Consider the following 20,477-nt stretch of genomic DNA (forward strand, 5'->3'; position numbering starts at 1 on the left):
TACATACACAATTATTCTCTGTTTATAGTGGTGTAATTCTTGGAACAGGTGCTCATAAGATACTTTGAAGAGTTCATAGCAATTTTAAGCCAACTCTTGCAGTTTGCTTCCATGTCATTGGACATCAGCCATTCTACAGTCTAAGTGAAATGAGGGAGAAGAATTTTCTGTTGGAAGACAGTGTCATGTATGAAGTGGAGGACTGGAGCAACTGTTCACTACTCTGGATTAGTTCAGATCTAGTTTGCTCACTTTTAGCAGACAGCATTGGGTTATTTCTTCTAACTTGTTGCTCCAGGGAATTGTTCATTTGAAGTTAACTCTGTTCCCATTGTGTCATGGTAGTAATTCCTAGACTTTTGCTCTAGCAGATTCCCAGCATTTTTTAGTAGTTTTTGTCTTACTAGAAATGATATTGAAACTTTGTGCAAAAAAGGATATAACCTAGGTGCGTAACTTACAGTTTTCTTTCAAGCATGAATTATAAACTAAACATCAAGGTTATTTGAATAATATTTGAACAGTCATATGTCTTAACACATCTCTCTTTTGTTTCAGGGTTTCTTTGTAGTTGCTGTCATGGGAAGATACTTGACTATGCTGTTGCTGCTGATGCTGCTTGTGCAGCATTTTGGAAACTGTGAAGGAAATCAAAGACCACATCATGCTCCACCAATGCAATTTACGCAAGTACAGTATAATGCCACTGTGTATGAGAATTCTGCAGCCAAGACTTATGTTGGACATCCAGTGAAAATGGGCATTTACATTACAAATCCATTATGGGACCTAAGATACAAAATTATTTCTGGTGACAATGAAAACTTGTTCAAAGCTGAAGAATATGTTCTTGGAAACTTTTGTTTTTTGAGAATACGGACCAAGGGTGGAAACACAGCTATCCTTAACAGAGAGGTAAAAGACCATTATGTGCTGACTGTTAAAGCAGTTGAAAAAAATACAAACACTGAAACGCGCACAAAGGTCAGAATACAGGTACTGGATACAAATGACTTGCGGCCTTTGTTTTCTCCAACATCGTACAGTGTTTCTTTGCCTGAAAACACAGCGGTAAGGACCAGCATCGCAAGAGTCAGTGCAACAGATGCAGATATAGGAACAAATGGAGAGTTCTACTATAGCTTTAAAGAAAGAACAGATGTGTTTGCTATACATCCAACTAGTGGAGTGGTAGTTCTAACTGGTAGACTTGACTACTCAGACACTAAGCGTTATGAGATGGAAATTCTTGCAGTGGATCGTGGGCTGAAGCTCTATGGCAGCAGTGGAATAAGCAGTATGGCAAAACTGACTGTTCATGTAGAGCAAGCAAATGAACATGCCCCTGTTATTACAGCTGTTACACTGACTCCATCAGAATCTGACAAAGATCCAACTTATGCAATTGTAACTGTAGAGGACAATGATCAGGGTTCAAACGGGGAAATAGCATCATTAAATATTGTTGCAGGTGATCCACTTCAACAGTTCAGAACAGTGAGGTCTGTTCCAGGAGGCAAAGAATACAGAATAAAAGCCATGGGTCACATTGATTGGGAGAGTCACCCATTTGGATACAACCTTACCCTTCAAGCTAAAGATAAAGGAAACCCCCCCCAGTTTTCTTCTGTGAAAGTTGTTCATGTGACATCACCACAATTTAAGTCTGGTCCTGTCAGATTTGAAAAAGAGATATATAGAGCTGAAATAAGTGAATTTGCTCCTCCAAATACACCTGTGATAATGGTGAAAGCTCTGCCTAGTTACCCACATGTAAAATATGTATTTAAAAATACACCAGGCAAAGTAAAATTCAATTTAAACACTCACACTGGTCTTATTACCACTTTAGAACCTATAAAAGCACAATATGCATCCCATTTTGAACTTGAAGTTGTGACAAGTGACAGAAGAGCTTCTGCAAAAGTGCTAATTAAGGTACTTGGCATGAACAGCAATCCTCCTGAATTTACTCAGACATCCTATAAAGCCTCCTTTGATGAGAATGTGCCAATAGGTACGAGTGTCATGAGAGTAAGTGCAAGAGACCCTGATGAAGGGGAGAATGGTTATGTGACCTATAGCATTGCAAACCTAAATCCTTTGCCATTTGTGATTAACCATTTCAGTGGGATTATTAGTACCTCAGAAGACTTGGATTATGAATTGATGCCAAGGGTTTACAATTTAAGGATTCGAGCTTCTGATTGGGGTATACCATATCGTCGAGAAGTTGAAGTTCCTGTTACTATTATTTTAAATAACCTGAATGACAATATACCTTTGTTTGAAAAAGTTAATTGTGAGGGAACAATCCCCAGGGATCTTGGTGTTGGAGAACAAATAACAACTGTATCTGCTATTGATGCTGATGAGCTCCAGTTGGTGAGATATCAAATTGAATCTGGAAATGAACTGGATTTATTTAGCCTAAATCCAAATTCTGGAGTCCTTTCACTCAAACAGTCACTAATAGATGGCCCAGGTGCAAAGATTTCTTTTCACAGTTTGAAAATTACAGCTACAGATGGAGAAAACTTTGCAGAACCATTGTATATCAACATAACTGTAGCAACTAGTCGCAAACCGGTAGACTTGCAATGTGAAGAAACTGGGGTTGCCAAAATGCTTGCTGAGAAACTCCTACAAGCAAATAAATTGCACAGTGGTGGAGAAGTTGAGGATGTTTTCTTTGACACACACTCTGTGAATATGCATGCACCTCAATTTAGAAATACTCTCCCCAGTAGTATTGAGGTAAGAGAAGACCAACCTGTGGGCTCTAGCATAATACTTATGAGTGCTATTGACCTTGATACTGGCTTCAATGGAAAGCTAGTGTATGTTATTTCAGGAGGTAATGAAGATAGTAGTTTCATTGTTGATATGGAAAGAGGAGTGCTGAAAATTTTATCTCCCCTTGACCGAGAAGTAAAGGATAAATATACTCTAAATATTACTGTCTATGATCTTGGAGTACCACAGAAGTCTGCCTGGCACCTTTTAGATATAAAAATTTTGGATGCTAATGACAATGCCCCGGAGTTCCTGCAGGACAGCTACTTTGTTGAAGTGAATGAAAACAAGGAGCCAAACAGTGAAATAATTCAAATTGAAGCTACTGATAAAGATTTGGGGGCTAATGGAGAAGTGAAATATTCTCTTCTTACAGATACAGACAAGTTTACTATTAATGCTGTGACAGGAGTTGTGAAAGTCGTAGGCGTTCTGGATCGTGAAGAACAGCATGTCCATTTCTTGAAGATAGAGGCTAGAGACCAACCTACTGAAGAACCTCAGTTATTTTCAACAGTTATTTTGAAAGTGTCTGTAGAAGATGTTAATGACAATCCTCCTAAGTTTATTCCTTCAAATTATCATGTGAAAATTCGAGAAGACCTTCCCGAGGGAACCATTATTATGTGGTTAGAAGCCTATGATCCTGATTTAGGCCAGTCAAGTCAAGTACGATACAGTCTTTTGGACAGTGGAGACAGCACCTTTGATGTTGACAAACTAAGTGGAGCAATACGTATTGTACAAAGACTGGATTATGAAAAGAAACAATTTTATAATTTGACTGTGCGGGCCAAGGACAAAGGAAAACCCATTTCATTGTCCGCTACATGTTACATTGAGGTTGAGATAGTTGATGTGAATGAAAACTTGCACCCTCCGCGGTTCTCTATATTTGCAGATAAAGGCTTTATAAAAGAAGATGCCCCTGTTGGCTCCTCAGTAATGACAGTATCTGCTTATGATGAAGATGAAGGACGAGATGGGGAGATTAGATATTCCATCAGAGATGGATCTGGTATAGGAGTTTTTCGAATAGATGAAGAAAAAGGTAAGGTGACCTTCCGTTATTTTTATATTCTAAATAAAATATGTCAGCAAAGAGATAAGAGAAGCAATGTTTTCACTGATATAGATGTTTTTGTTAGGACAATACCAATAATATGTATGATTCTGTCTACCACTGTAGTAAAATTATATGTATATGTTTGATAAGTAGTTTTCTTCATTTGTCCTCATTTCTATCCAACCTACCGAAAACCATTCTTAGATCTTAAAATTGATGCTATCTGGCAATAATAAGAATACTATTGATATAAAATGAAAATCTGCCTCATGTGATTGCGATTGTTTTGTGGACAGTGGGATTGTGAAGCTAAAGCAGCAAACCGTTTTCTGCAAGGATTTTCATACTATTTAATCTTGGATGACATCTCAGTTACTTCATTTACTGGAAGTATGCATGGGTGTGATATTGCCATGCATCCTGGTTTTGGTAGTTATCTATCAGAGTTGTCATAGGTGCCCATATATAAGTTAGTAAGCAGTGTCTGCTTCATGGAAAGGCTTCTGTCAAAGAAAGCACAGATGCAGCCTTTAAAAACTCCTATAAATGAAGCAGACTGAACTATTGACTTATTTCATTAATGATGCATAAATGAACGAGCAAATGTGATAATTATTCCAGTGTCATGTATTCAGAAGAAACATAATTATGGCTTCAATAAAATTCAAGTGCTGACTTCTAACATTTTGGTTGGACCTCTATGTAGTTACCCATCCATTTATGTTTCTGGTAAAGATAGAGCATTGATGTTGGACTACTATCTATGTGCCTTAAAATAAATTGAGGAGAAATCTTGTGCAAAATTCAGCTTCAGGTTACATGTAGGTGAATTATGACATGTGATTTACCTCTTGCAGAAAAAACAAACAAACATGTAACTGTGAATGAAAAATGGCAGTCGTAACTGATTTGTCCAGTAGTCATTCTGTGTGTTCTTTATGTTTTTCACAATTGTGAATATGGGTAATATGCACTCACAAGGTCACTTCACTCCTTAAGATTTAGGTGAACACACTGGTGATAGTTTTAGTTCTATAGGACGTCACTTACTAAATTCTGTAGTTTGTGGCTAAAGAACCAGCTCTAGAGTTTCGAAAGTCAAAATGCTTCACATTGCTTTGCTTTTTACAAAGCACATAGTTACGATTGTGGAACAGATTTTCTAAAAATGGAGAATTGAGTGCTTTCCAAGATCTAGTTGTTTCACTGCTAGGTTTCTAGTATGTGTGCAGACCATTTATGAATAATTAAGCGTTTCTTTTCACATTAGTACATTCAAGTTCACTGTGCATTATAGTGTCTCAGAAGTGTCTAGTTGTCCTGCAGAATGAGTCTGAGTTTGCCAATTTATTGTCCAAGTGATAGATAACAGTAATGAGAATGAGAGAGTGAAGAGAGATTTGTATTTTGAGACCAATATGTACATGTGTACCTATTAATGTGTATGTGGACAGGTATGTGTATTTTTGTGACACTACTACTGTGGCAGAATTAGTTCCATGTGTTGCCTCTTTACTCTTTTGACACAAGGCTAGTTTGCTTTACTGAAGAATTTGTATTAGTTTAAGTTCCTTTTTATCTGCCAGGTTTACAAAGTAGGCAGAACTTGAGGCAAGACCAGCTTCTGTTTAATAATCTTGTCCAGAACAGTGGCTCCGTATTTACAAGGCTGGAGAGAGGCACTGTCTATATTAATATATGGTATCTAGTCTTTGCAGTTCTTCAGGGATGAAATTGGAGGGATTTGATGGGGAGAGGTGATGGTCAAGAGAGGTTGTTAGTTTTTAATCTTAGTTAACAAATTACACTTAAGACACTGGCGTGGGAAAGAATGTGTGCGTTTGTGTTTGGTAGGTGTGCTTTTTTTGTAAAATGTTGATCTAAAGGAACTGAGGAGAGAACATGGAGTATCTACAAGCTTGACAATGTTGCTTAGATGTTGTCTTGACACTTTTTTTTTTTTTGGCTCAGAAGCTATTGAAATCGTTACAGAAGGCACTCTTTACGTTGCAGTGTCTGAATATTTGTCATGTTTTTCAAAATGGACTGGCCTTGATACAAGGCGAAGGCTGATAATTAGCCAAGAAAGCAAACAAAGGAATTTGTGAAAGGGGAAACCTGGCAAGCAATTTGGTCACTTTTTTAGACTGCTAAAGGGCTCTTCTGACTTACCCTTGAGCTACATGTCTGTTCCTGCTGTCTTTGAAAGCATCACACTAAACTTTATAGTTCAAAGATGGATAAACTGGTTTTATTTGGAGTCGACACTTAACTATTTAGTGGCAAAGCGGAATTCTTTTGTGCCTTGCTTCTTAGGAATCAAGGACAACAGTCATATTTGCAGACAGACTAGTTGATTGATGATGATAGAAACATCAAATTTCATGCATGGAATTTTTGTTAGCTTTCAGGTTATCTTTTCCATGCTAATGGGATTTTCAATTTTACATTTTAAATAGTAGGAAATTGAATTAGTGATTGTTATTTTGTACCTGTAAGTCTGAAATTTTCACAAGAGAATTTAATATATGTGTGCCACTAGCTCTTGAATATTTTTTTTCTAAAGAAAATAAGAGTACTTTTTTTCTAAGATTTAGTTTTCATTTAGGTCAGCTACTTTTCATAGGCTGTTTTCTGCTGTCCTGTCCAAACTGTTACAAGTCAAGTCTCTTAACAGGGAGCCCTAATGCACCGATCCTCCCAAACTCAGGAGTTGCTTTGATTACTTTGTTGCCTTATTTGTCTGATGCTTTTCAAGAAGACACAGAAACAAGTACATTAGGGGTGAATTTAGTAGTCAGTCATATTTTAGCTTTCATGTAAGTATTCTTTAGCCTGAAAAGGGAGTAATGGTCAGGAAAGGCAGAGAGCAAGGTGCAATAGTTTCTGTACCACCTTCCTTCTATCACTTTGTGGTTTTTGCAATGCAAGAAATAGGACACACACAGTTAACAGGTAACCAATTTAAAAGGAAGTATTTTTCACATAAAGTGTAATAAAGTCATGAAACTGATTTCCTCAGGAAGTTATAGAGACCGAAAGAATGACTAAAGAAAATAAATGGTACTAATGAGATTATTTTGAGGTTCAGCCTTATGTGACCTCCAGCTCATAAATTGTTAATGGGGAGCCAAGTGGATAGGGAAGATCAGAGATCATCACTCAGTATATAATGATTCAGAAGTACAACAGTGCATTGTGACTGTTATTATACAGAGATAAAATTAAAATTACATAGAAAATTGAGACTCTCAGTACATTATAACAGTATGAGGGGAGGAAAATGTAAAAACAAGATTTCTGTCTGTGCAGTGAATTTACCCAGCAAAGTGATGTGTTTATCCTTTAGGTATGTGTGTTCAGGAGGAGCTGAAATTTAAGATAGGTTGTTAAGTGTGAGCTGGACTGAAGTCTGCAAATTGAGATGATGAGCTGGCTATATAAATTGCCTGCTAAAGCAGCTGTAAAATATTTTCCCTATGATTTTGATAAGGAGTTGAGCAGGTTGGGATGTATTAATAATATAATGCGTTGTGTTGATACAGATCCCAGTGTGCCACAAAAAAAACCCACGTGCACCATCTAAATCCCATTAGCCCTAAGCAATAAAAGCGAGATAAATCATGTCAGTACCAAGCTGCTACTGCCATTTAGAAAAGCCTTAAGGAATGACAGAAGCAATTGCTGGAGGAGAACCTAGAGCAGAAGCTATGTTCGACCAAGGTGGCACTGATAGCTCTTCCTTCCTTGTCCCAGTTCTCATCCCAGCAGGCAAACAGGGAAAAGGAGAATGTATTCCTGCTTGCTTTTTGGCTGCCACAAATAAGGATATAACATTAAGTATTTATACTTCTCAAAGGTTAAATGAAAGATGGAGGCTCTAGTTTGCAAAAACAGTATTAGAAAGAACTCCCAGTGCTTCTTCCATTTGAACAGGTGAATGAGGCTGCTAGGCTGGATGTGACACCAGCATGTGAGGAGCAAGTTTCCACACTGATTTTTAGCTGTAAAAATGAGAACTGTTACTAGTTTTGCTCACTATCTGTCCTTCTCCAAAGAATTTTTGCCAAGCAGACTGCTGCTTTGCATGAGATATCAGGGCTTCTAGGTTATTACTGAGAGCTAGTTTTTATATTGTTTCAAGGTTGTCTTCTTTTCGTTTTGGTTTTCTTTCTAGTGCTCAAAATTTAGATAGCTGAGGGAGCCAGCAGACTTCCGGAGTGTAGATGTCTTGGGTCATTTAGCCTAAGAAAGGTCTATATAAGGTTGTTTATAGAAGATCAGAGCCCATCCTGGAATCTGATGTTCAAAAATTAAGGAAATTTCAAGCATCATGAATTCTGTGGTGTCCGGTTGTGTCTAATCAGTGTACTGGAGTCGTTGGATTTGCAGCCCTTTTATACTCAAATGCAGGGTGTTACATGTAGGCCCTACACAGTAAAGTTTCCCCTGATGAGAGTTTGTTTGGTCTATTTTTATAAACCATGGTGAATTTTACAAACATATTGTTATTGGAAACTTCCCAGCTAGTTCAACTTGCAAGGCTACCAGCAGGAATTTTCCAAACTATTGGAATTGAAAATATTTGAAAATTTTCCCATAACCTAGTTCCAGAATGGTGTTAAGGGTGATGTGACAGTCTGAACTTCATGCATTATAACCTTATTACTTGTGTTTAATCTGCTAATATAGCTGTTTGTTACCAGGAATCTGACTGTTCTTTCAGTAACCTGAGTTAAATTATTAGGCCATGAGTATTACAGAATAACAGTAATTCTCTTCTAATGTTAACAACAAAGTTTAAGGTGATCAGGCTCATTTACTGACTTAGACAGATATAAGTATAATGACTGTGCTTTATTAGAACAAGGGTCTGTCTAGCCTGACAGGCTGTCTCTAGTGTAAGGAACAATAAGAACAGGGCAGACACAAGATACTTCCTTCTAATACTTTCCCAATCTCTAGTTATTTTCTGTTTGGGGAGTGTTTGAGTCAGATGTGGCCTGTAACCTTCAGCGGATTTATCTTTCTTACGTAGTCTTCCCTTGGAACCATGTAATTTTGAAATGTAACCTTGCTACCATGATAAGGAAAGATGATTTGTTTTGATAAAGAATGTTAGAGGAGCAAGTAAAAAAAAAAAAAAAAGTTAACAGGGGCATGCACTATCTCTATGGGTATAACATAGCATCAATAAAGTTTAATGGCTATGAGGCATTATTTTTAATATTACCAGAACCATTTCCAGCAGGGAAGACAGTAATTCATTGAGGAGAATGAATAGGATTTGAACTATGTAGAGCAAAGTACTGAATTACACTCTTAAAAGGTACAGAGCATTGCTAACACATAAGCATGTTAACATTTTTTGTAGTGTTCTCATAATTGCATTAATTAAAATGCAGGATATGATAAACATCTATACATAAGGCCCATCTTGAAGTTCCATTTCTTCAGCAATCTTTGGCTTTTGAGCTTTTCAAATTGTTTTGCCACTCACTGTTGTTGAGTTTCAGTATGAAGACAGGCATTAGCAAAGATTAAATACTATGATCATCAATGGAGCGGAACCCTTAAGTACCTATTGGATGGCTATTAAACCAGCAGTGTTGTCTGGAACAGAAGCCAACTGGCCTGCATCTGGCCTAACAGCTCTCATACCTTCAGTCAGGGTGGCTGCACTCAGATAGTCTGTTGGGAATGCGATCTGCTGCATTTTGACTCCTAACTGTGCCCCAGTGCTCTTTGGAAGACATGTAGCTGGCACAGGCCAAAAGCAGTTCAGCAATGTAGAGAAGCAAGTTACAGTGCCTGGGAACATTCTCTGTTGTACTGATACAGCCGTAAGCCACTTGAAGGTAGGGGAGTCATTTTTAATCAAAATTGAGACTAGTATGGTTTGATTTCAAGTTAATTGTAATTAAGCAGCCTTACAAATGTGGGACTTCACACTCTTTCAGTGCATGCTTCATGTTGAAGTTGCACCTTCCATATACTTTAGTTTGTTACCTCTTTTGTATAAGTCATGGATATAGACACTAGGATATACAAGAACTTAGTTTCCCTCAGTTTAAATTAAAAAAAAACTCCTAATAATTTCTGTTTTTCTACTACACGTATTCCGAATATGCTGCTGTCAAAGCCATATGGTGACTCTGTGCTGTGTTTATTCTGAGTCCTTGCAGACCTGTCAGATGGGTTATGGGTCACTGAAAACTGTTAACAGAAAAAACATTGAGCCAATCTTTTTAAGAAAGCTGTTAAACATTAAATTAAAAATTATGATCGGTTAGAAGATGTTGATAGTCAGGAAAGAATATTCCTGGTGGGTTTGATATGATAGGCTACAAGGAGGAAATGCTCTAAGATTTAGTCAAAGTTTGTTTACAGAAGTTTTGACAATGACATTTCCTGCTTAGATTCTGTCCACAGATTGGCACATAGGCTTTGGCATTAACATTTCTTATGTGAGTATTTTCACCAGTTGAAAATGAATGAATTGGAAGACCTTCTTCTATGAGTGTCTTCTCATAGTGTTTCCTTCTTGCAAAGCACAGCAAAGTACAGTAGTTCTTCACACTACTTTTGAAGAGAGAGCTGAATTAGGAGATGTTCTATTTCTGTGCAATACTAAGTGGTTGCAGCTTTTTGCACAAGAAATTTTTAACCTAGCTAGTTTGAGTACAGACATGAGTAAAGCTCAGAGCAGAGACTAATCTCCAAGGTATCTAAAAAGCTTTTCAGGCAAGTTTTTTTTTTTCACCCTATGCTGAATTCTGTAAGGCCACATTACATTGCACTGAAGTTAATGATTTTCCCATATAGCTGTAGCAGCTAATTTTCTTCAGTGGTTGGGGTATAAATGTGATAGAGTATGAATTTCCAAGGTTATGGTGATGTGGTTTGTCAAAAAAAAAAAAGTGGGGCGGGGAGCAAACTAAAACCGACAGCAAAAAAAAAACCCAAACCCCCTCCTTGAAGAATGAATACTCAGTTTTAAGAACTTTGACTTTATAAGCCTGGGAATGTTAATTTGGAAGTGTAATCTTTTAAATGAGGGGCTGCATCAGCACTTCATTTAGCATTTAAGAGACCTAAAATCTGATTCAAATATGTACGCTGGAGATTTGAATGAAATTTTAGTCAGCAGAGAGGGTTTTTTTTTCTTAATCATATTACTTATGCAGATTATTCTTGCATTCTGGAACTGGCTGGTCAGTTGCCACACTGACATCTGGAACAGAATTCCATGTCAAAACCTGGAATTCAAGTACAAACTGTTGAATTCATTATTTATTTGGAAAATAATACAACGGCAAACATCTGTTTAATTTAATAGAGTATAATTAAACCTCTTAAAGGAATACGAGTAATACTTTCTGAGTTTGAGAGGCATTTTTCTTGTGCATATCAGGATAAAAGTATGTTGTGGTTTTGGTTTTTGTTTTGTTGTTTTTTTTGTTTTTTTAGAAATGTTAAATATATCTGTTCAATAAATATTAGTTTATCTCTGTTTAAGAATAATAATAATAATAAAAATACAGCTGTTCTTATTCTGGAAACAGGAAGTAGTTTAGGTCAGACATGCAGTCATTCCCTTAGCTTTTTCTCTGAGGAAAGTTTAGGAAAAATAAAACAGTATTAAAAAAAAATAAAGGGGGGTTGGGGCAAGTGAAAATTAATTTTGTAGTTAACTGCTCTGGAAAGATATTTCAATGCTGATACTTATGCACTGCTTTTTCTAGTGGCATTATTTATTTTGTACTGTGCCTGATCATTCCTTACCTTTGGTATTGAACTGAGAATGATGAGCAGCATGAGAACAACTTGAATTTATATGGCTGGGAGTGAAGGTCTACCCATTTCAATGCTCCCACCACCAGTTGTGAATCCTTTGTAGAAAAGACCTTATCAAACTTCTCCAGAGCCCACAAGAAGAAATGTTTTGTTATGACAATAAATAATGAAGCCTCTTACAGTACTGTGCCCACCCCAACAGTATAACCTTTTTTTTTAAAGCATTTATCCCATGTTTTCATGGCTTCTCTTCCCTACCAGAATTTTCAGTGGTAGTCAAGCATGCAATATATGGAACAGAGCTGAAATTGTAGTTTAGTCTGCAAGATGGGAGAGACAGTTCTGTCTGCGTGGGACATTTAAACTGAGGAGGCATACCTATGGTTGCTTAATACAGATATTTTAGAAATATGTAGAGTATTTTCAAAATGGGGTGTTATCTTATTTTCTGCTTTCTAATTAATGATACCCAGTGGGTTTGGGTTTGTTCAGTATGATGTTGAAAATAAGAGTGAAGTTGACACAGGAAGATGTGTATGGTTTTGTTCTGTTTTTACAGCATTTTTCTTCAGTGGCATTAAGCCAATCTTGGGCCATTGTACAAGAAAAAAAATAGTTATGTTGAAAAAATAGTTATGTTAAAAAACCCCAAATAAACAAAACAACAACAAAAATGTGCCTAAATTGAGTCATAATTTGAGTTTAAAAAAATATTTACTTAAAATTTCATGCAACTAAAATACATTTTCCACCAATTTGTTATGGTTTTAAAAATGAGGCATTTGGCACATAGGTTCTCTTTTGTGAGAGAGTACAAATAGCTGTAACAGCAGCTTACTAAGAGTAACTGTTGTCTTTATATCCTCTCTAGTATTAGGAGAAATTTTAAAACTTTTTTTGAAGAAGCATGGGCCCAGTTCAGCACAATTTGTTTGAAGATATAAAGGTAAGGGCCGGAGGGCCATGATCAGTTAGGCTGAGAAGTCCTAAACTTGCTGCTATCCAAAAAAAAACCAAAACCCAATCCAGAAGGCTTTTTCCTAGGAGATAACTAACTTTCGAGGGTGCGTTATTCTGCTTTATTGCTGGTACCAATAACCTGGCTGTCTGACACCTGAATTTACTCCTATGCATTTAAGTACCCAAGTTCAGAAGAGGTTACCTGGTTAACCTATCAAGGACCATCTGGTCTTGACTACCTCTGCAGCTTTGTGCTACTGTCCTTGGGGTATGATTATGTTCAGGCTAAGGTACGGAACTGATGGTGCTGCTGGGTTAACTTGTGGAATTTGTGTTTCTTTTCAGGTGCATCAAACGTGCTAGACCTAAGCTTGGCATTTAGAGCTGATGTTGAGTTTCAGTTTAGCAGAGTTTAAGGAGGCCTGGGTTTGGACCAAGGTTCTGAGCAGCCTGGAGCTAGCTGATTACCTTTCTTTGGTAGGCTGGAAGGAAACTATATAATTTGCATTTGTGATGGTGGTCACTACTAAGTGCTATTAGGTTCTTAATGTAGGTTTTAGAATGTGTGTGTGGAAGAAGCTGAATTTGTTTCAGACAAACATATTCTGTTCTGCTGTTGACAGAGGGATCTTCCAAAATAGTTTGAGAGTTTTCTTAGGTATCCTGCTGACTAAAACATCACCTTAGCTGCCAAATAGAGAGCCCATACAAAAGCTGGGGCTCCCCTCCACTTCTGCATGGATGCTGAAAGTAAGGGATTGTTTTGTTGTGGAAGGTGTTGATTGGGTTACAACTTGGTCTCATGAAAACAGAGCTGCCTGGGGGCTCTGTCTCTGTAGGAGATGCACTGAGGCCGAGCCACATGCAGTCTCAAAGATTACCTTAAAAACAGCAATCAATTCAGGCAGCAGAGTGCATATTAAGGGCCTATTAACTTGCTTAGGCCTCTCTTTGACTTGAAAATTACTTGTGAGTAGAGGAATAATAAAAGAGAAGGGTTGCCAAAATCTATGGAAGGTGCATCTTGCCATATCACTGTTGGTACATCTGTTGAGTTGGGGATTTATTTCCTGCTAAGCATCTGCTTAGCTTTTGAAGTACATATTAAGGTCAAAGGAGGGGAGCTTGAAATGATTGTGTAATGTTTATTATTTTCTTTGAAGATTTTAAACTTTAATCATACAGCATTTGGATATATTTAACAAAGGACAAACCTACATGAGTATTTGGCAAACTTCCACAACTTATAACATGCAGTAGTTGCAGCTTTAGAACTTTGATTTTAAAAATAGTTTGGACTTAGCAGAAACTGTGGTTTGCAGGTTCATTTTGTATACCATTTTGTATTGTGTGTATCATTCTTATTGCATCTGTGACTTGATTACACTGGTCATCTGAAAGTGACCCAAAAGAAATTTTCAATTCATCAGTCTATATGTGGTACAACGAAAAAAACCAACCACAACCTCTAGCATTCCAGTGCCATCAAAGAGGTATTTTTGGGAAAGGAGAAGTGTCTAAAGAATCTAGCAATGGGGCTGGAACAGGTAATTTCTGTATTCAGAAGGGATGTTTCCCCAAATCCCTTGTGTTCTGTTCATGCTTCTAATAGCTGCTTCTATTTCATTTCAAGTTGTGAACAAGGATAAATCAGTTTATGGCTCTTATAAAGAATTGTGTAATTTTGATAGGCATTAGGGTTAAAGAGCAAACTGCTGAGCTAATGGATATAAATTCTCTTGACCTACCAGTAGTGGCGATCATTAATTGTTCTTTCAGCTCAAGAGTTCTGCATCTGTGCAGACTTGTCAGTGGGGCATTGCTGATACCAGAATTGAATATGTGCCTATATGACAGGAAAGATTACATAAAGGAAAGTCAGTAGAACCATTGTTTTATTGCCAGTCTACTACTTAGAATAATCTTCACTGACATGGATTGCTTCTGAAATGTGCATGTTTTTAATATCAGTCATTTTGGGTGCCTATACAAAAGACCATTTTTATTTTGCTGATGCAAAATGTCCAAAACTGTCTCTATACACTGAAAAATGAAAATTCATGAGTTTTGGTTTTGAAGTTGCTGATCCTAGTGTGCTTATTCATATCATATACAGGACTTTAAGGGTAAAAGATTATATTAAAAATTTCAAAATGTAAGTAGTATAGTTATAGAATCACCTTCTGATTTTAGTGTTACATGAGTGTTACAGGACTGCTCCAGTCATGGGTAGAGAAATTAAGATTTTGGTAACATAATGTGCTAAAAATGAATACAGAATGAATGAATAATGTGTTAAAAATGAATTCAGATTTCTCCTGTGTTGCCTGTAGTCCTCGTTATATTTATGCACAGAGGGAGTTTGGTAGTTCAGCTTGAAAGACTTGCAGTACAAAGAAGCTTATGTCAGAATGTATGAATGGAATTATGTATGTGATCTTTAGTGCTGGTACCTTGTCCCCTTCATTTCTCCAAAGCTGTGGGGTGGCATTCATAGCTCCTTCATGGGGAATATGTCTCTGTTCTACAGATTGGGGGAGGGGAGGGTTATTCCCTTTCCCCTCCCCCCTGAACCTTTGCCTATAGATTTACCATGACAGGGTATATCCTGTCTCTATGAAAATTAGAGATTGCTGTCTAATGATAAGGGTTTAATCTGCAACGAATCAGACATGTGGAAACTTCTGTCTGTGGAATTTTCTGTTTGATCTGAGAGGAATGCCCTTGCTGTGCCCTTCCTGTAATGAAAGCAAGGTAGAGTGAATCAAAGTGATTCTAGATAAGATTGGAATGTGTGCATTGGTTATGCCTTTATTATATTTGGTGTTTCAATTCTAGTTGCATGTATTATTTTACTATCAAAGAGACTAGCAGCATCTTTTTAAAAGATACCTCTTTCTTTCTGTTTTAGTTAGAAGTGCTGTTTTTTATTGATTAAATTCCCAAGGTAATTACTTAGGTTTGAACGTGGAAAGTCTTGCTCACAAAAACAGATATTGCCAGCAAAATACTGACTGTCCTATGATAATACAACAAGTTTTTTGTTACTGCAAATAATTTTATACTGTTCACTAAATCTTGTCTTAAGGGTTTTTTTGGCATACCAGTGTGAGGAATGGCGAACAGTTTCTGTCTTAATTACATGAACAGTTAATGATTAAGCAATGTCCAGCTGCCTGTGCAAGGAATGTTAATTACTTTGGGAAGGGAGGGAAAGATGACTATGCCTTTGCATAAGAAATCTGGTATCATAGTTCACTTTGAAAGTAGTTTGAATATTACAGTACAAATTTTATCAGAATAACTAAAATGGAAAAGTGTGTACCTCTCTCTTTGTCTGGGTATACATATGTGCTTCCATACTTGTGCTACTAGCTAGTACAGTAATATTTTGAGTTGCCTGGGTGTGTCTAGAGCTTTTTAAAGTAACAAGTGTGTAAGAAGATATGACAACTTGTTAAGAAGTGTATTACTTTGTGCATGGATATAGAAGAAACATGGATCAAAAAACAAAGTGGTAAAATAAAAAAACGTAAGCAGTTCGTAGTCCCCACTATTTCACACCTTTCTGATCAGCTTTCTGAATGGAAACTTGTGTGTTAAGTAAGTACAGAAGCCCAGTGATCAAGAACCATACTTGCAAATATTTAAAACAAACAAAACAAAAACCACAAACAAAAACAAACAAAAGAACAAAAAAAAACCCCACCACCTTGGAACTTGCACTTTTCAATTAGTTTTTTACTTGCTTATATTTTCATGCTGAACGGTGAAATTTCATAATAAAATTTTGGACTGACCTGAATCCTTCCAGATTCAGATAAGGTAATGGAAGAGAATGTGAGAGGGTTCAAAAACTTTTAGTGAAAGATGAGTTGTCAAGTTGTCATTGACTGAGGTGATGTATGAGTTTTGGTGTGCATTGTATAATAAGAAGTTAAGGGAGTGGTGATTACAGTGGGAACAAGATTAATGCAGATTAAGTGGATTAAATTTGGAGTGAATATTGATCCAGCGTGTGATGATGGAAACAAATGGAATAAGAAATGTATGCCATGCTATGTCTGTAATTCCAGGGAGGTTACCAGGTGCAACTGCATCTCTAGTCACTGTAGATTCTGTGAATTTCTTAAGTAAGGAAAAAGTCTTCAGTGTTTCAGGAGCAAAATGCATTTTGTGCCTAAATGGTCTACTAAGTTACTTGCAATATCATGTTCTTTTATGCTGAGTGTACTAGTGTAGGCAGAGTTGATCTACTTTTATCATGGCTCTGTGACAACTGAACTTCTTGTTTGGTGGACAGTTATTAACATCACTCATTCTCTTAGGTATTGTTACTAAAGGTGCAGTTGTCTTCAGCGAAAAATGTTTCTGGGGAATAATTAAGAGGTTTCCAACAGAAATTTGAACAGAGAAACTCTGGTCTGTTTATCCAAATGCTTGTAGGTTCTACTATTAAGCAATAGGGTGAATTGAATGTATAGCATTTTTTAAACTGTTCACTTCCATTAATTTCTGTTAGCTTTAATCATTTCTGCTTCTGCAAAATGTTGCTTAAAAACTTGTTGGCTTTTATTCATTATTTGTGTGAAAAAGACAGCACCTATCTCCCAGCAAGCATCCAAGGCACTTACCAATAAATATTATTGGCATCTAAGAAGTAATTTCTAGTTTTCTAATTGCAAGTCTTCTTTTTAAATGTTAAGTATTGATTCTTCAAGTGTGCAGGTAAGGATTTGCTTACAAATGGAGCATTTCGCATTTACTTGATATGGTAATCTTAACCAAAGAGAATGAATGAGGTTTGTTGTTGTTTGTTTATTGTTGTGGGTTTTTTTTGTTTTGTTTTGTTTTTTTTAATCCCAGAGTTCTTTACCTTAATGACTCTTGTGTCCTGAAATTTTTACTCAGAAACAAGCAAGTTCAGAAACATTTCTGTGTGTGGCTTTTATTTTGATTCATATGCAAAACCAAATAATAAAAAACGTAGTGTAACTAGTACTGATCAGTGTGGAATCCCCTCTGAATACATCAGTAGAAATAAAGTCTGAATAAATAAATGATACTTTATAGGTTGATAAATCTGGCTTTGTCAGAACAAGGCTGAAAATGTCTTTTGATGACACTGTATCCTAGGTGCTGTAATCTTATTACTTCCTTGGTTTGCTTCCTTCTCCTAGTACTTGCATGCCCACAGGTACACCAGCTCTTCTTTGTACACATGAATCTGCTTGGGAGCATGATTTCTGTTGACAGTAATTAAGTGCCATTGTGTTATGTAGCTACCTGGTGCAGTAACATGAACAGCAGTAAAGCCTGATTTCCAGTATTACTCAGCATGCTACTTGCCTTTTTGATTAGTGTCAGTATCTTTTCTTGCTCAGAGCTGGTCTGGAAACTGTCACTGTTAGCCAGCAGTTTCTGCAACTGAAAATAATCTGGAGACAGAAGGCTTGAAGCAAAACTGCAGCAGTCCAAAACACAAATCAGTATAAGTAACACACACATGCTAAATGACAGCTTTTTGCATGTGAGTTAGTCGTGAGCCAGTGTTGCTGTGGAGCACATCTGTAACTGCTTTTACTGAAGAGTAGGACTGGTCTGTTGAACTTGCTGGGCCTTCAAAGTTACTTTTGCAGAAGTAATACAGGGTAGGCTGCAATTGTTCAAATTACAACCAGATTGAATACGAGAGAAATGCTGTGTGTGCAAGAAAAATATTTTTGGGATACATGGAACAATTTTCCTTATTTAACGTGGTCATTAAACTTTGAGATTTACAGACAAAAAGTGAATATACTTGTTGCAGAACTGTCCAGGTATTTTAATAGTTTGCAAAGGTCTAAACAGCTAGATCTTTCTGGATCAACAAACCAGTTTCTGTACAATTAAATGTGTTACTTTTGTGCACAATTGGCTTCCCATGCATCTCATTATTTTCCTTGTAGCTTCTTCTTCTGCCTAAGGGGGACCTAGGTTAATCTGTCAACTCCAGTTAGTTTTGAAATTCCTGGGGCCGTGTGCAGAGGAATTTCCCCTTCAGAGGCTCCCCATTTCCCAGTTAAATTATCAGAGTGGTAATATAACCACTGACATTGTCAACAATTCCTTAGTACTAGGAAGACTGACAGTGAAATTAGAGGGACTTTGCAGAGTGAAGCCAGAGTTCTAAAGACCGTATTTGTGTGTGTGTGTATGTAAAACAAACACACAAACAGAACTTTAACAAAGAACATAGAAATTAATCCTTTCAATTTTTTACACACATGCAAGTATACATTCATTCTAAAAATTTGATTGAATGCGTTTCCTTCTTTGTTTTTGGTGTTCATAAGTAAACAAATGCTAGGCCTGTAGAACCCTTCACTTGCTTCTGAATCACCTGCTTTTCAGTAGAAATTCTCTGTTGGTCACGAAACTGTAGTAAGAGAGCGAGATTCAAAAGTAACTGAATAGTGTAACAATGTTATCCCAAAGTAGTTATGCTCAAACATAGTTGCTTATTCTAATTCTGTGATACTGTGTAATTGTACTACTTGGGACATAGAAAACACTTGGGTGTTTACCTGAAGAGAAAAATCTGTCCTGAAGAAGGGGATGAATGAGTGCAGCAATGATTTGCATCAGACCCTGCAAACCTTGCTCCCGTAATGCAGTAAGAGGAGCTGCTTTTTGTGGGTACCGAGATCCCACGTGCTTGGCCCAGAATCTGCTGGCGGTTTGTTCTGTTTTCACTAATCGTTTATAATCTTGCTGTAATGCTGGTGTAGTAGTGCGGTCATGTTTTTTCAGCATGCTTTCTCTCAAATCATGAGTGACTGCTCATGTTAACAGCAAAGCTTGCTCTGCTCTCTCTCTTCAAAGAAATGTAGATTGTATGTGCTTGTATTACAATAATTTTTCCTATTGGCATTGGAGTTAACATTTCATTTCCCTAATGTGTACTCATCAGGGGGTTTTTATGTCTCTCCATATCAAGCTTTAGCAACATGGTACTTTTTTTCTGTATAGCAATTATATTGCCTGTCTGAAAGCCTGACATACAAGCAGTCTAGTTGACAGAAATAAGCTGGAGCTATTAAAATAACCATAAATGAGTCTGACAATAGGGGCTGTTTGCCATTGTCCCAAAAGATTTTTTGAACTGGAAGTAATCAGTTGAGTTCTAAGGCAACCCCATCATGGATCTTCTAATTGCGAAAATTGCCCCTCGCCACCCCCTGACTTCCTGAAAGCAAGTTCACAATCTTTGTGAACATTAGTAGATTTATTACTTTTAGCCCAGACTACCCAGCATTTAATGATAATTTCTGGGCATAATCTTTTATGTAGACAATTTTAAGAATGTGTTTTCAGAACTTTGTCTTTTATAAATGGCCTAAACACTGTCTATTCCATTCACTTGACTTATTTTTGTATGTATATGCAGAAAGCAATGTGGCAGGAACTGGAAGTCAAAATGTTACTGAGTCCTATTATTTACAATTTTTTTTTTTTGCCCCACATTTTGTTCTACTTTGAAATAACTATATCATTGAAATTGGGTCCATCTTTTTGAAATGCCCTGTATAATGCATGGCATCTAGACAGTTCACTGAAGTTAAATTTGAGATCTAAACCAAGTTGTCATTATATTACGATTGAGGTTTTACTTTGTTCAGTTTGACTTTGTTCAGTTAATATCTCAAATCTGTTCTGGTGATGATGGTCCCTATACTCTGTTAAGGGTTCCTTGTGCTCTAGAGACCATGCGTGTTCTGCAGGGATATTCTTCTCCTTCCACCTCCCAGAACTTGAAATAACTAGTCCCTAGAAAGAGAGCAAGCAGACGTAGACTTGACATGTTTGAAGGTCTTGC

At 36.9% G+C, this 20,477-nt stretch overlaps 1 protein-coding gene across 7 annotated transcripts in view; it reads left to right on the forward strand.

The window, feature by feature from the left end:
* FAT1 (FAT atypical cadherin 1) overlaps positions 1-20,477 on the forward strand; it is a 112,484-nt gene that overhangs the window by 8,361 nt on the left and 83,646 nt on the right. For all 7 annotated transcript variants that reach the window (XR_010472231.1, XM_065061104.1, XM_065061103.1 and 4 more), the window contains one exon: positions 559-3,847. Coding sequence is in view for 6 of the 7 variants with exons in the window: in XM_013371926.3 (XP_013227380.2) it covers positions 559-3,847 (3,289 nt within the window). In the remaining variant the exon portion in view is untranslated. The remainder of the gene's footprint in view (positions 1-558; positions 3,848-20,477) is intronic.

This window comes from Columba livia, chromosome 4 (genome assembly GCF_036013475.1).
Source record: "Columba livia isolate bColLiv1 breed racing homer chromosome 4, bColLiv1.pat.W.v2, whole genome shotgun sequence".
Classification (NCBI taxonomy): domain Eukaryota; kingdom Metazoa; phylum Chordata; class Aves; order Columbiformes; family Columbidae; genus Columba; species Columba livia.